General features: G+C 41.2%; 1 protein-coding gene across 5 annotated transcripts in view; it reads right to left on the minus strand.

The window, feature by feature from the left end:
• Window positions 1–15,648, minus strand: part of DCLK2 (doublecortin-like kinase 2) — a 186,636-nt gene that overhangs the window by 40,743 nt on the left and 130,245 nt on the right. For all 5 annotated transcript variants that reach the window (XR_001003403.1, XM_011956610.1, XM_011956592.1 and 2 more), the window contains one exon: window positions 14,105–14,199. Coding sequence is in view for 4 of the 5 variants with exons in the window: in XM_011956610.1 (XP_011812000.1) it covers window positions 14,105–14,199 (95 nt within the window). In the remaining variant the exon portion in view is untranslated. The remainder of the gene's footprint in view (window positions 1–14,104; window positions 14,200–15,648) is intronic.

A 15,648-nucleotide genomic window follows, 5' to 3' on the forward strand; every position in this document is an offset into this window, starting at 1 on the left:
AGGAGAGGAGAGAGAGAGAGAGAGAGAGAGAGAGACAGAGAGAGAGCACAAGAGAGCGCAAGAGCGAGCAAGACTGAGCACGGCATGGGGCCAAGCAAAGGGCCACTTTCAAGTGTACCTAACCAAGTCTCCACTAAATACCAGGAAATGCAGCTTCTTAGCAAACAGCAAGGCCAAGGACATTTTTCAAAGCTGTCAAATTAATATTTTTTTAAAAGGTGTTAAGCCTCAAGTATTAAAACAAATAAACAAACAATTATGTAGCGTTAACAGGGATGGCTTATCCAATTACTTAACCAAATATGCTCCTTTATTTGAAAATACGCCTTTCCTAAAGAGAAGAAAAAAACATGAAAAAATAAAAGGGATAATTTTATTATAGTGCAGCTGAACAGAGAAACATAATTAGACACAGAGACAATTTTCTTTCTCCCTCTTCACTCCTCTGTAAAATCTACAGCAATGACTTGTGCTGTTTTAAGGGATAAGAAGATTAAGACACATCGTTATTACTGTTCAGATGTTTACAATCTAATGAGGAGGGACAGGTTCACGTAAACGTAAAACCGTCAGTGAAACCTCTGCATTTCAGGACAGGTGCTGATGGTTATAAATGACTCAGAAGAGCCGTGAGAGGGAGCCATTTTGCTACAGCACAAATCCGAGCTTGCGTTTGAATCGCTCAGCTAGGGATTCAGTTCATCGGACCTCCCACTAATGAAGCCTGGCTTCCAGAGGTAGAAGAAAAGCTGGGTATTCAGCAAGATCTCTGAACAGATCGCTGGCAAATGTGAAGCATCTATTGTTAAATATAAGGCAAAGCATTCCCAGTGACCTGAGAAACATGCAGACAAAGAGCAATGAAAACACAAGAAATAAAGCTATGACTTTGCACAATTCTCATCATTTCCTTTGCAAAATTTGTCTATTCCCTTGTTTCCTGTAAATGAATTACTCTCTTAATGAAGCAAGAATTAAATTAGTACCAGCAAGATCAAATACGGTATTCAAGATTAAACCTGTCCCATTTCTATTGTCAAACTAACAATTTCTATTAAAATCTCTTAAAATGCTAATGAACATTCCTGCTTCCATCAGCAACTATGATGCTGAGACAGCACAAAGAAAAGTGCCTAGATGCTGTATGCTAGCAAGGTCCTTCTCAATAAAGCATAATGGATGGCAGCATTTACAGTTTTTCAGGATACCATTCATAACTGCCAACTGGTTCAGAGAGACAGCATTGTGTTTGACAGTGGCAAGGGGATGGGGGATATATTTCCTAATGAGGTCCTGATTCTGACTGGCCAAGGAGGGAGGTTGACAGAAGAGAACCTTGAAGATATTGCTGAGTGTCTTCTCTGGGATCTGGTGCCCCTGCACCACCTCGCTACTTCTCTGGCAGCAGTGGCTCCATTTTTATTAATAAGCAAGGAAGGGAAATGTGCAAGAATCCTCTTCTGCTAAAAACTTTTTTTTTTTGAGACGGAGTCTCACTTTGTCACCCAGGCTGGGGCAGCATGATCTTGGCTCACTGCAACCTCTGCCTCCCGGGTTCAAGCGATTCTCCTGCCTCAGCCTCCCAAGTAGCTGAGATTACAGGCACCCACCACCACGCCTGGCTGATTTTTTTATATTTTTGGTAGAGACAGGGTTTCACCATTTTAGCCAGGCTGGTCTCGAACTCCTGACCTCAAGTGATCCACCTGCCTTGGACTCCCAAAGTGCTGGGACTACAGGCGTGAGCCACCATGCCCGGCTGCTAAGAACTCTAAAAGACTTGAAAACAGAGCAGAAGATGCTTTACAGTGCTCTCAATTGCTAGCATCATTTAAAGGTATTCATGGCTGATTGCGGACATCTGATGAAGAGCAACACTCCACTTTTCTACGTTTTTAGCCAGGGAGTTATGTCAGAGGGTCCTATGTTAAACTTCTTTGATAAGCAGATTACCACAATTTCTACAAATCTGAAGTTCAAGGAGAAATGTTAAGTACTACACTAAACTGTTTTCTGTTCTGAAATAGACAAGTCTCGAAAAAAAGTAGCAAGAGTGATTACTTACTGCATTATCGCATATTACTGTTGACTTGAGTATAATGCTAGCTACCCTTATGCTATATTGGTTTTCCTCCATGTTCCTGGCTCATAACTCCCACAGCCCTTGTTATCATGTTGGGATGCTTTAGGTCTCAGAAAACAAACTCTCTGACCTTCTCCTGCCCTCCTTTCACCTGCCTAAGGCAGGACTCAAATCTGACTGCAGTCATAAGACTCTCATTCCAGAGGAGGTCCTGCCCCATACCCTGAAGCAAGGAATGCTCTACAAAGAGGCTAAGAAAAATCAGAACAAACCCGCTTTGCTGGGATTAGGTCATATCCCTTTTTGTCCAGTCATATTTCTACAGGGTTGTCAATCACGCCTATGTAATGAAACCTCCATAAAAATCCAAAAGGACAGGGTTGGGAACACTTCTGGACAGCTGCGTATGTGGAGGTTTCTGGAGGATGGCATGCCCAGGGAGGCCATGGAAGCTGTGCACGCCTTCCCCCATACCTTGCCCTATGCATCTCTTCATCTGCAGCCTTTGTAACATAATATCTTTTGTAATAAATTGGTAAACACTTCCCTGAGTACAGTGAAGTGTTCAGTGAAATGCAAATTAATCAAACCCAAAGAGGGGTCATGGGAACTCCAACTTGAAGCTGGTCATTCACAAGTTCCAGAGGCCCAGACTTGCCACTGGTGTCTGAAGGAAGGGGTAGTTTTGGGGACTGGGCCCTCAACCCATGGGATCTGATGCTATCTCCAGGTAGACAGTGTCAGAATTGAATTGGGAGGACACCCACCTGGTACCTGCTGTAGAACTGATTGCTCACCTAGCGGTGGAATGAAACTCATCCCCCACATTTGGTCACAAAAGTCTTCTTCTGTGCTTATTGTCTTTTTTGGTGTGAGAGCAGAGTAAAAACATGGTTTGAGAAAGTTTTTCCCTAATATTTCTTTTTTTTTTTTAATAAAAGGACAAACGAACAGAAATATTTGTCTGTAGTGAGTTTCTTGAATGTGTTTTGGAAAATGGCATCACAATTCAAGTGGTAAATGGTCTACTATAAGGGTCAAGTCAGAAACATTTTCTTCCTTTTTTTTTTTTTTTTTGAGACACTCTGTCACCCAGGGTGGAGTGCAGTGGCGCGATCTCGGCTCACTGCAACCTCTGCCTCCCAGGTGTAAGTGATTCTCCTGCCTTGGCCTCCCGAGTAGCTGGGATTACAGGTGTGTGCCACCATGCCTGGCTAATTTTTGTATTTTTAGTAGAGATGGGGTTTCATCATATTGGCCAGGCTGGTCTTGAACTCTTGACCTCAAGCGATCCACCCACCTCGGCTTTCCAAAGTGCTGAGTTTACAGGTGTGAGCCATCATGCCTGGCAGGTCAGAAACATTTTCTATGAAGGACCAGAAAGTAACATTTTAGGCTTTGTGGGTCACAGGTTCTCTGTGGCAACTCTTTGACTCTGCTGCTGGAGTATGAAAGCGGCCATATGTGAACAGATGAGCATGGATATGTTCCAATAACATTTATTCAGAAAAACAGGTGACTGGCTGAATTTGGGCAGCAGGCAAACTCCTGGTCAGCAAGAACTTTCTTAGGAAAGCTTTTCCTCCAAGATAATTCTTGTACTTTTAAACTCTAGAACAGAACAACCTTCAGGGTATGGTTGTTGCTATAAAGCAGCCATTCTCTTTCCTCACATCTTAGAATCACATAGGAAGATTTGAAAAATTCTATTGTCAATCTGAATCCCAAATTAATTAAAGAATCCTAGGTACCAGGAGTTTTTAAAAGCTCCGCAGATGATCCAACATGCAGCCAAGGTTGAGAACATCAGTGGAGGAAGTTTCTGGCAGCAATTTTAATGAACTGTTCGGCTACCATAATCTGTGTAAGTTCACTCTGTCACTCTAACCACTGCAAGTCATCTATAGCCAAACAACCTTGCCTTTGTAAGAAAAGGAAACAGGACACCCATATGGTTTATTGAATCCTACTTTGTACCAAGTCATGAAGTGAGTATTTTGCATTGAATGAATTAGGCATGATCATCATCTCCATTGACCTGTGAAGAAATCAGAGCTCAGAGAGGTTATGTAACTAGCCCATCACCACAGCAAATGTGGAACCAGAATCCAAACCCAGGCCTGACTCTAGAGCCCAAGAGCTTCTTGGCAATTCTCACACTGTCCTATCCTCTAAGATTACGAGAAAAGTCCTGCAAGCCTATCAAACCAACTAAAGGAAGTCACCCAATTCTAGACTTGCTGATCAAAATATACACTATAGTATATTTAGAACATGTTTTACGATTATATAATTATAGTAACATTCCTGTAATTCAGTCACATGATACATAAATTGATAAATTCACAGCCTTTCCTCACATAGAATTTAAGGTAAATTTTTTCTTTAAAAAAGTAATTCTGAAGTATACTGAATTAAAAAAAATACACTAGATAGTACTTGTAAATAGATTTGCATCATTGGCATTTTTGTGGGTTTTTTAAACATTAGGAACATCGTTTCCATTAACGAGAATGAAATCCAGTGTAAAGTATTATAAACGCTGAATTAGGAATGTATTCAAGAACAGAAACCTTTATTATTTTCATATTGGATTTCTGATAATTTGAAATACTTCAGGATGAGTAATGAGATATGAAAACAATTGGAATTAGCACCCAGAGGCTGGTAACACAGCCTGCATGGTTAGCCTTCGTTTTGTTTGGCAAAAACAGTGGCACTTGAGACTTGTGGTTGGTTAACAATGGTAAACAGAATCCACTGCCTGTACATGAATATGGTTTAAAACAACAGACAGCTCTACAGTCTATCAAAGGGGCAGCGTGGAACGCAACTCCTGCTTTCCTGTCCTTCTAAAGACAGACACCACCACAGCTGACTACATGGCCTGTCAAAACCAGCAGAGAATCTCATCGCATCCCTCTGAGTAAGCCTTTCGAGTAAGGTGTTGGCTTACCGGATTCCCACTGGATTGTGACCAACAGACAGGTGGTGTGACTATGACGACTTGCTAAAAATACCTGCATGCTTTCACTGTGAGGTTCACTGATTTCTAGGATGCCAGAGTGATGACAGAGGTGCCTGCCTCTTCAGTTATAACTATGGAGGCTACTACAAGCAGCCACAATGACAATCTCTAAGTCTTTAATTCCCTCCAATTACCTATAATGCACTACCAAGAAGAATTTCTGGGCCCATTTTTATGAATAATGGGGCATTTAAGTTTAACACGTGCCAGTTGCATTTAACTGAAATTCTTACAATTGATCCTATTTATACACTGATTTACTTGGTAAATCCTCCCTGCATCCTCAGAAAGATGGGCTTCAGCCCAGGTGAGCCATTTACTTCCCAAATGCATCAGATTTGACTAGCAACTACAATGTGCAAATCACTGTCCTCAAAGTCTGAGATGCGTTATGACTTATTTTGTTAGGGCACTTCAAAACTGCTTAGCCCCTCTTTTGGTTTTTGTTCTACAAAATCAATTACATGGAAAGATGAAGTCACTACCCATCTCTGGGGTAATGAGAAGTGGTCAGTTTCTTAGTACTGAAGGTTATCAACTAGTCTTAATTACAAAAGAAAAGCCAAAGCTCCCGGGAAAAGCAAAAATGTCTAAGGTCAGCAGCTACTGTGGATTAACATTTCACAGCTTCGAAAAGAAGTGTTCAAGGTCAGAAGGTCGAAGAGTTACATTTTAGCTCTGCCAATCAGGATGAGATACTACCAGCCCTTTCATCACACTTCACAAATCTGGAAAATCTTTCACCACTAGCAGACCCAGGAGACATCATCAGATAAAATATCAGCACATCAGACAGTTCATAATCTCAAGATGTTGGATAATGTTTCACATGTACTTTTTTCTTCCTTCTTTCAACCGGCAAGAATGCTCACAGCAGACAGCCTCCAGGCATACACTTCAGCATCAAAACACAAAACGTTTTATCCCTCAGTGTCCACAGATGTGCTGTGACTCTGAAGCCTTAAGTTACTACTGCCTTAAAAGTCTTAAACTGGAACATGAATGATGAATTAAAGTTCAGGGAAATGCTTTCTTCATCCATCTGGCAGCTGATGACACATTTACTACTCTTTATTGCCTATCTGTCCCAAAGAAAATGCTGTGATTTAAGCATAGCAAATATTCCTATGGGAAAAGTTATCAGCTAGATTGAAGAGACTCTGAGGGACTTGCACAGAGGGAACAGAAGATCATAGGCTGAGGTCAAGCAGAAAAACAGAGAATCAGGAAGACGAGCGCATTAAAAGCAGCAAACGATGTCCGCTGGGGTGGGATTCTAGGATTTGAAGAGGACGAAAAAGAATGAGTAGGGAGTCATCAGTCTGAGGAGCAAAAGGACTGGAAGGAGAACAAAGCAATAAAATTGATGGGGTGAGACTCTGGCAGCCCTCAAAAAAGAGGATGGACAGGAAGGTTGGAAAGGACAGGATGAGGAAGCTGGAGCAGCCCAGGGCAGAAATTCTGAGTGGCTAATAAAGAGATGAAAATGGAGAGAAGGCTGGTGTGACTGCCAGACTCCACAATAGCCCTCGTGAGCCCCACCTCCTGTTTTTCATGCCCTTGTGATCAATCTCCCCATGATGAGTTAGGCTGGTGTGTGACCACCAAGATATTATGGAAGATATGGGGTCTGGCTTCCAAGGCTAGGTCACAGAATGGACAGCTTCTGTATGGCACTCTCTCTCTCTTTCTTATCACTGGGTTCCGGGGAAAGCCACCTGCGGTGTTCTGAGGAAACTCAAGCCAACTTATGGAGAGGTCCACATGGCGAGTAACCGAGGCCTCCTGCCAACAGCCAGCACCAGCTTGCCAGCAAGTGAATGAGTGACCACAGAGGGGGGTCCTCCATTCCCAGCCAAGCCTTCAGGCAGCTCCGGCCTGGGACGCATCTTGACTGCAACCTCATGAAAGATCTTGAGCCAGAACCATCCAGTGAAGCTGCTCCTGAATTTCTGACCCATAAGAGCTGTGTGTGAAAATAAATTTTTTACTTTTGTTTTAAGCTGCTAAGTTTTGGGATAACCTTTTCCTTTTTTTTTTTTTTTTTGAGACAGAGTCTCATTCTTGTCGCCCAGGCTGGAGTGCAATCAATGGCGCAATCTTGGCTCACTGCCACCTCTGCCTCCTGGGTTCAAGTGATTCTCCTGCCTCAGCCTCCCAAGTAGCTGGGACTATGGGCAGGGGAACATGCCACCACACCCAGCAAAGCTTTTTATTTTTAGTAGAGATAGGATTTCACCATTTTGCCCAGGCTGGTCTCAAACTCCTGACCTCAGGGGATCCACCCACCCTGGCCTCCCAAAGTGCTGGGATTAAAGGCGTGAGCCACCGTGCCTTGCAGGAATAACCTTTTTTTTTTTTCCCCTGGAGACAGAGTCTTGCTCTGTTGCCCAGGCTGGAGTGCAGTGGTGTGATCTCGGCTCACTGCAACCTCCGCCTCCTGGATTCAAGCAATTCTCCCGCCTCAGCCTCCCAGGTGGGATAACCTGTTTGTAACAGAGTCATTTATAGATTACTGATAGGGTTGGAATATGTGAAGAGGGCAGGAAAGCAGAGATGAAAGGAGAGTTGAGAGGAAAAGCTGGTGATAGAAAAGCAGAGGAGGTAATAAAATCTGGAGTCTGACTTCTCTCACTTTCTCTTTCCCCCTTGTACACCACTGCATGTTAGTTTTTTGTAAGTGAAACTGCCTTTATGTGAAAATGGAACCTGGAAATGCCAAGGTTTATGGTAAGAAAGAATAACAAGGCTATCCTGACTGCTTTCTCCATATTTAATCAATCTCAATCCTGTGTGGCAGGTCCTATTAATCCCTTTTTTCACAGATAGGGGTGATATGACTTGCCCAAGGTAAAACAGCTTAAAAGTGACCATGCCAAGATCAAACCCAGGCCCTTGGACTTCACGTGCTTTCTTTCCATTTTTAATTTTAAGTCGGAGTGTTGCCCTATAGCCCAGGCCGGAGTGAAGTGGCAGGATCTCAGCTCACTGCAACCTCTGCCTCCCGGGTTCAAGGGATTCTCCTGCCTCAGCCTCCCAAGTAGCTGGGATTACAGGCACCTGCCACCATCCCTGGTTAATTTTTGTATTTTTCGTAGAGATGGGGTTTCGCCATGTTAGCCAGGCTGGTCTTGAGCCCCTGAACTCGTGATCCGACCACCCTGGCGTCCCAAAGTGCTGGGATCACAGGCATGAGCCACCGTACCTGGCCCTAAATGTTTTAATAGATTTACCTGCTTGGAGTCTTCTGGTACCACCAGAAACCCTGCTAGACAAATTCTAAAAGGGCTGTCACATTTCACATGCTTTTGATCACCATCCTGTGTCCGTTTCCAAATGGAGGAGGCAGCAAAGGAGGGAGGGAGCTCAGGTCTCCCCACGTGCTGGGATTAAAGGCGTGAGTCACCGTGCCTTGCCAGAATAACCTGGTGTAGCTGCACACCAGGGGGCACCGTTCCCACCTTAATAATCTGGCCCAAGTAGACCAAGACTTTTGTCTTGATAACCCTCAGCTTAACTAGAATAGCTCGGAATAATCACAAAAAAACTTTAAGCATTAGAGGACAAAAGGAAAATAAACCAGAGTCTCAAGGAGCTTTGTAGCCTCGTAACAAAGGCATAGTACAACTTGGCATGAATTGTCCTTACTTCAGAAGTCCCTGGGCTCCCCATGTTCCCGGCTGTGGGAGGCAGCCTGGAGCCACTGAGATGAGAGGGGCTGTGTGTGGCCTGCAGAAATGCCTCCTCCCTAGGTGACCATCACCAGGAACAGCCCTGACCATCAGGAAAGCCAGATTCCCTAAATTCAAACAGTTTAATAACTAATTTTACCAACTTTTGGTCTGATCATGTTGTTTCCAATCATTTAAGAAGACTGGTCTTGCTTTCCCACTGCATCCTTGGGGCTGGTAGTGTTTATGAGCATGGGCTCAACACCCAGCTATGCCACCATACCCAGAGTGTGACTTCATCACAGGCCCACCACAGAACCTCATCCCACATCCCTGTAACCCATGTATGTGCTGAACCTGGACTATGCTAATTCCAATCTATATCAATCTTGACAATACTCAGCTCCACTGAGTACTGTCTTCCAAAGAATACCAAAAACCCTACGTTATTGTGAACTCTGTGATTTTACTAAAGCTTTATGGGGTTAGGTGGAGATAATGGGCAGAGTGTAGACAGTTTCACTTTCAAGGAGCTCCCATTAGATACCTATTAGCATGCTTTTCCCCCAAGCCTCTCAGGAAAAGTTGACACCAGGTATTTTTCTCTGTCTTTCCACCCCATTCACCCAGCCTCCTCCCTAGCCCCAGGATTTCCTCCCTCTTTTTCCCTCACCTCCCCCCACACCCATTCCCCTCCCAATCTTTCAACCCTTTCTTGTGTGGAGCAAATGTGTTACTCGGGAGGCTGAGACAAGAGAATCACTTGAACCCGGGAGGCAGAGGCTGCAGTGAGCCAAGATTGCACCACTGCACTCCAGCCTGGGCGACACAGCAAGACTCTGTCTCAAAAAACAAACAAACAAAAAACAAAACAAAAAGTTTCTCTATCTTGAAGACTAAACAAGCTCTGAAACTACTTCCAGTTTTCACACTCTATGGTTTTAGGTAACTACTGACAAAAACTCTTTTATGACCAAAACTTCAGTCAGGTTCCTCCGAGTCCTCTGCTTGACTAGGCCCAACCTTGGGTTTCCCTCCCTGCCCCTGCAGAACAGGCTGAGGTCTGAGCAAGATTCCTGTTAAGTCAGTTTAGGGAAAATCCCCTGTACTTGGTGTCTGACTCTGATGTCAGATCAGCCCAGCCTGCCTTCAGCAATAACCCTATCAAGTCAGTTGAGCCAGAAGCCTCTTAGGCTGGATGGTTCCTCTAATACTCTTCCATCTGCTGATTCCTACCCTGCTCCTTCGTTATAAATCCCCACTTTTCCTTGTTGGAGCTGGATTTCCTCTTTTCCTCCCTGCAAGGCTCTACTACAGCGGTCTCTATACCAACTGCCAGGGACCACCCCCACTCTTTGAATAAAGTCTCCCTTATAGTCTTTAACAAGGATCTGGAATAATTAGTGTTTTTCCTTTAACACTACTTGAACAAAACAAATATATAATCAAGATACCACTAACTCTCAGTTGTCCTAACGTCTTTCAGTTTTAGGTTTAAAGAATCTTAATTACTTGGTCGCCACCCTATTTCTTACATGATCATCTGCAAAAAAAAAAATTATTCACAAGTTGAAGAAAGCTTTACTTCTGCTACTGGCTTTTGTCCAGTCCCTCAAAGAACACAGTCTTAGCAGAATCATCTTCCTCATAAGAGTACTGAGAAAACTACGAGTACTTTTTGAGGAGAGCAGGGTAGATTGTCTATTTTTTATATCTTTCTTAATGAGCAAACCAAAGGGCCACTAACAATCCACAATCCACGATCAGAGATTAAACATATCATCCTATTTTTATTTTTAGTTCTTTCAATGCCCCCATGAAAATATTAAAATAATTCCCAGACATGGATACAAAGAGTGAAAAACTGTGACAGAACATCAAATTCTGCTTACCCTTAACCTTCTTTAGTTCCCTAGTGAATAAAATCCAGATAGTAAAAAAACCAGCAATGCCAAAAGCTGTGTCCTGGCAGCTAGAGAGACTGTCAGCCCCTGCACATGCTGTCCTGGCTTGGTTTGCTTGCTTTTATCAATTCTCTGATTCTCTGGAAAAAGATTATCTATCCCCCAAGGCCATTAAAGCATCTAACTAGGATAAATAGTGGTAACGAGTTCCTGCCCATGAAAAACAATCCTCCATTCTCAGACATTCCCTCTTAACTGATCTTAATAAGCGATTTTAAATGAAGAGAAGGGAAACGCATAGTGCTAACACATGGTAATTATCTGTAATTCCTCATCTGTCATGCCATTGAATAGAAAAAAATAAGTTGGTGCCTTGCAATGACATCAAAATTAGGGTATTTGGTACAGTAAAGTAACCTGACTAAATTGCATTATTTAAAAAGCAGGTTTTCATCCCAATGACAATATATACTACAGATTATGGGAACTGTAATGAGATGAAATTTCCATAAGGCAGGACCCATGAGAACAGGCAGTAGTTAGAGAGCTTTGGGATTGTGGCCTAAAAGCTGAATCAGTGTGGCAGAGACATTAGTTACTCCTGTTTAATGTAAAATTCAGTGGTTTTACATCAGCATTGAAGTAAAAGGGCAAAAAATACACTTCCTAGCCTTTTAGTTAGGTTTTTCCGCAAGTTAACAGAACTATATTCCTAGCATTTTAGAGCTCATTTAAAATCAAAAGTCCTTGTTTTACAAATAAGAAAAAGAAAACCCAGAGGAGGTATCATAGCTGTTAGCAAAGCCCACAGGCCTCAGGCACAGTGGTGGAGAACAGGGGGTGGTCCTGGAAAGATGACTGTTCTTTATCTTACTTATAATCTTATCTTCAATCTTGACCAGCAATCAACATTTCCCTTAATGAACAAATTAGTCTTCATTCCTCTTGGTGTGAATAAGTAATCCTTGAGCATTTACTGTGTGCTAAATGCTGGGGATACTATAATAATTACGATACACCTAGCATAGAAGGAACAATTTTACTTAATGTCTCAGTAATAACACAATTTATTATGTCTTAAAAATTCCATTAATCTTCACAAATGTGAGTGATCCTGCACAAGTATGCATGCACCTGTGAAGTAGGTGTGTGCACAGAATATTAACATGTATTTCCTTGAAATGGTTAGCTGTCCTGTCCTGAAGCTATAGTTGTAATTACTAACAAGCAGCACCAACTAGCCTAGTGGCAAAAACAGAAAATGACAATATTGGATTTACAGTTGAAGATGGACTAGGAAGATGGGAGCTGGGGTTACCAATGGGTAACAAAAAATGGGGAAGTGACCAAGACCCAGAGTTAGCAGGCACTAAAGTGTCCCATCTTATCCCCCAAAGCGGCCCTACGTCAAGGATCTCAGCCCTGCCTGGGGCAATGGCCTGGGAGAGAAATATGAATGACCTTGGCATGTGGCTCACTGGAAAGGTTATTGTAGATCTGCCCTAGAACAATTAACCAGCTCTAGGAGCCACTTGCTTTTGCTTTAACAAAAGATGAAACAACAAACCTGAGAAGTCAACTTATTTTTATTTTACTTCTCTTGAAAGTTACCTCTATTAATAACAATGTGCTTCCAATCTGTTCCAGGGAAAATAGGAGAAGAATCTGAAAATAATTAGCTTACTAGTAATTTTTAATTTATATAACTCTTCTGGGAATTGACAATTTAAAAGTCCACTGAAATCACATTATGAACTGACTTAAGTCAAGTCAGCAGTTCAGAAAAATGCCTGCTTCTTTTGATAAATATAAGGAACTTTCAGTAATAACAAGTAGGTGAGAGCTAGACACTCCCTACTTCCAAACGTCCTACCAGTCTCAGCCGAAATTCTGTCAAGGATAAGCAAGCAGGCACAAAAACAGATGCTCTGTCCTTTTCCAGAATTCCTCTTCTTATTCTCAGGTACTTAAACATTATACAAGTCCACTCTGAGGGACACACAACATTCTCAGGGCAAGACAAGCAAACCTTACAGTCAATTGGAGAACAAAACCTTCTGAGAAGTGGGGAAGCACAGACCTCACATGCTGCTCTGAAGGTGTCAGAGAGGCTGGGCTTGGCAGCTTCCCATTCCTCACTCATGCAAGGGTGGTGGGGTTCTAATCATTAAGTTTACTAATAAAAAAATACTCTTCAACATCTTTAAAGAAATCCTCTAGGACTATATTTGAAGTGTTTCAGAAACCAACTTTGGAAAATACATTCCTAATAATATATCTGATATAGAAACACATAAAGGGAATAAAAGTTTATTTATGTATACACATACATGACACTGTGTATACATCAGTATTCTCAGAATTCATTACCATGCAGACAACCCTTTTTTTCTACAAAGGAAATTCCCTTTTTTCTTTTTTTTCTGAGGCACAGTCTCACTTTGTCACCCAGGCTGGAGTGCAGTGGCGCAATCTCAGCTCACTGCAACCTCCGCCTCCTGGATCCAAGTGATTCTCCCACCTCAGCCTGCCAAGTAGCTGGGATTACAGGTTTGTACCACCATGCCTGGCTAATTTTTGTATTTTTAGTAGAGTCAGGGTTTCACCGTGTTGGCCAGGCTGGTCTTGAACTCCTGACCTCAAGTGATCCACCTGCCTCAGCCTCCCAAACTGCTGGGATTACAGGTGTGAGCCATCACGTCTGGCTAGAAATTCCACCTTCAGCTCTAATTATTTACTGTTATTTTACCAGGCAAATTTTCTGTTCTAAATTTAAATTATTAGGAACTACTAAATCAAATAAAACTTGTTGAAATTTTGCACAATTGGTTTTGCTCATCTCTACTAGATAACTGTCTATTAAACCAACTGCTAATCATATTGTTACTGCTTATATTTTTAGGACATCATAGTCAATAGCTAAGATTGTTTCTAAGTTCCTCACTAAAGATGACCATATTTTCCTTGTGTTATCACTTGTGAGTATAAACATTACGCTAGTATTTCACTTCATTTTAGGCTTTTGAAAAACTCAAATTATGTTAGCAATATTAAAGTCATGACTCAAAAGAAGATTTTTTTAAAGAATCATGATGTTCTCCAAGGCTTTACCGCTGCAAATCATTTTGATAATAATTGGAAAACTACTATTTATTATACTTTACCACATTATGTTCATCTCTAAAGTAAGAACACTATAACCCCATGTTCCCATTTTAGAGATGAGGAACACTTCAGCTCAGAGGAGTTAAGTGAGTTGGTCAAAATTACAGCAGCACACAGGATTCGAAGTCAAGTCTACCAGGTTCCAAATCCTAAACTCTTTTTAATTTGTTACTGTACCCAAGTCCCTAAACAAATTAAACTGCTACTCAAAATAACAAAATCACACAAATATGCCACATATCCTATTTCATACCTTTAATCCTCTGAAACTTCCTGGACTAGTTGGAGAGGAACTGGAGGATTTCGTAGATTTAGGAGTAGAAAGTTGGCTGCTGGGAGTTCCATTAACTGCCCATGAGACAACAAAGAAGACAGAAGTCCCATTAAAACCCACAATAACCAGACTGTATAAATACACTAGGTGCATGCACAATATAGGTCCAATGAAGCTTCGACTCATTTTCAGCTCAAAGCAGATGGCAAATCAGCAAAAAGCAAAAAGAATGTATCTTACTGCATTACAGACAAAAAAAAAAAAAAAAAATCAAAGAGTGAAACTAGAACTATTTTCAATAGTAGTTTTCCAACAGCTATATAAACAAATACAGAAGACATAATGGAATTAGTGATGTGAACAAGAACTTGTCCATGTATCCCGCCTGCCAGCAAAGGTAGAGATGGCTGTTATATTTGTAATGGTTTACTATGAAGGCTGTTCCATAACCTTCAATACCCACTATCTTGGTGCATACCAACATAACTAAGAAGTTTGGATAACCAAGAAGTTTGTGTGGCTCTCCCAAATCAATTACGCCATAATACAAACACATTTTCTAAGTATTTTCTTAATGAAAAGGGAAAATCTACTGGTAGTTTTCCCTATAATTCCTACTTATTTGCTCAAAGTCTGTGAAAAACATTCTTCAACCTTTTTTATCTAGGCTACTTATTTCTAATTCCTTCCATTTTCTTTTCTACACAGCTTATCCTCCCCCATTTGTCCACAAATCTTGGTAGTTTTCTATACATCTGCTCTAAACCTCGATACATTTCTTTGGCTGAAAGCTCGATTTAGATCCTATGCTAGCATTATGTAGTATAGAATCTGCAAATGAACCTTTCCCCCAGAAAATTAAATTTGGAAATTTAAAAAACAACCGAAAAAAGTGTTCAGTTTTTGAAAACTTTGAAACCTCTCCCCCAGGAAACGTTCATTTGCAGATTCTATACTACAGAATTCTGGTCAAACATTTCAGTATGACTTTTGCTTATGCCTGATTGTATAATTAGAATCTATTTCTGCAGTAATTTCACAAAGCTAGTAGTTAACATCTAGTATTGATACGTTTTCCTCCTCTAAATAGAGTATTTATAATCCGTTTTATTACAAATCTTCAAAGTTTTTGCCCAAAGTAGATGAAAAGTGTCATTCATCTTTTTGGAAAGAAAAGAGATGCTCACTTGCTTTTTATTCTTTTTTTTAAAAAAAAAACATGAGAGCGCGACAACTATTATTTTAAATCACGCTAATAAGTATAAAAAAACAAATGCACAGGTAAAGGTCCTGAATAGGTGACCCCAAAAAAATGAGTACCAGTCCTTGAGCAGAGGCAGAAATTGTGGATCAATGAGTACTAATGATTACAAGAATCACCTGTAAACAGGAATATCTTGGTTTATGAAGTCACATTTATTGTACTGCTCATTTTAAAATTTCAGTAAAAATGAGAACTTTTTTCAGTTATTTTTAAGTTTCCAAAACTTTAATTTTTCTTTTTCTTTTTTTTTTTTTTTTTT

The sequence above is a fragment of the Colobus angolensis genome, unplaced genomic scaffold (genome assembly GCF_000951035.1).
Source record: "Colobus angolensis palliatus isolate OR3802 unplaced genomic scaffold, Cang.pa_1.0 Scaffold111, whole genome shotgun sequence".
Lineage (NCBI taxonomy): Eukaryota > Metazoa > Chordata > Mammalia > Primates > Cercopithecidae > Colobus > Colobus angolensis.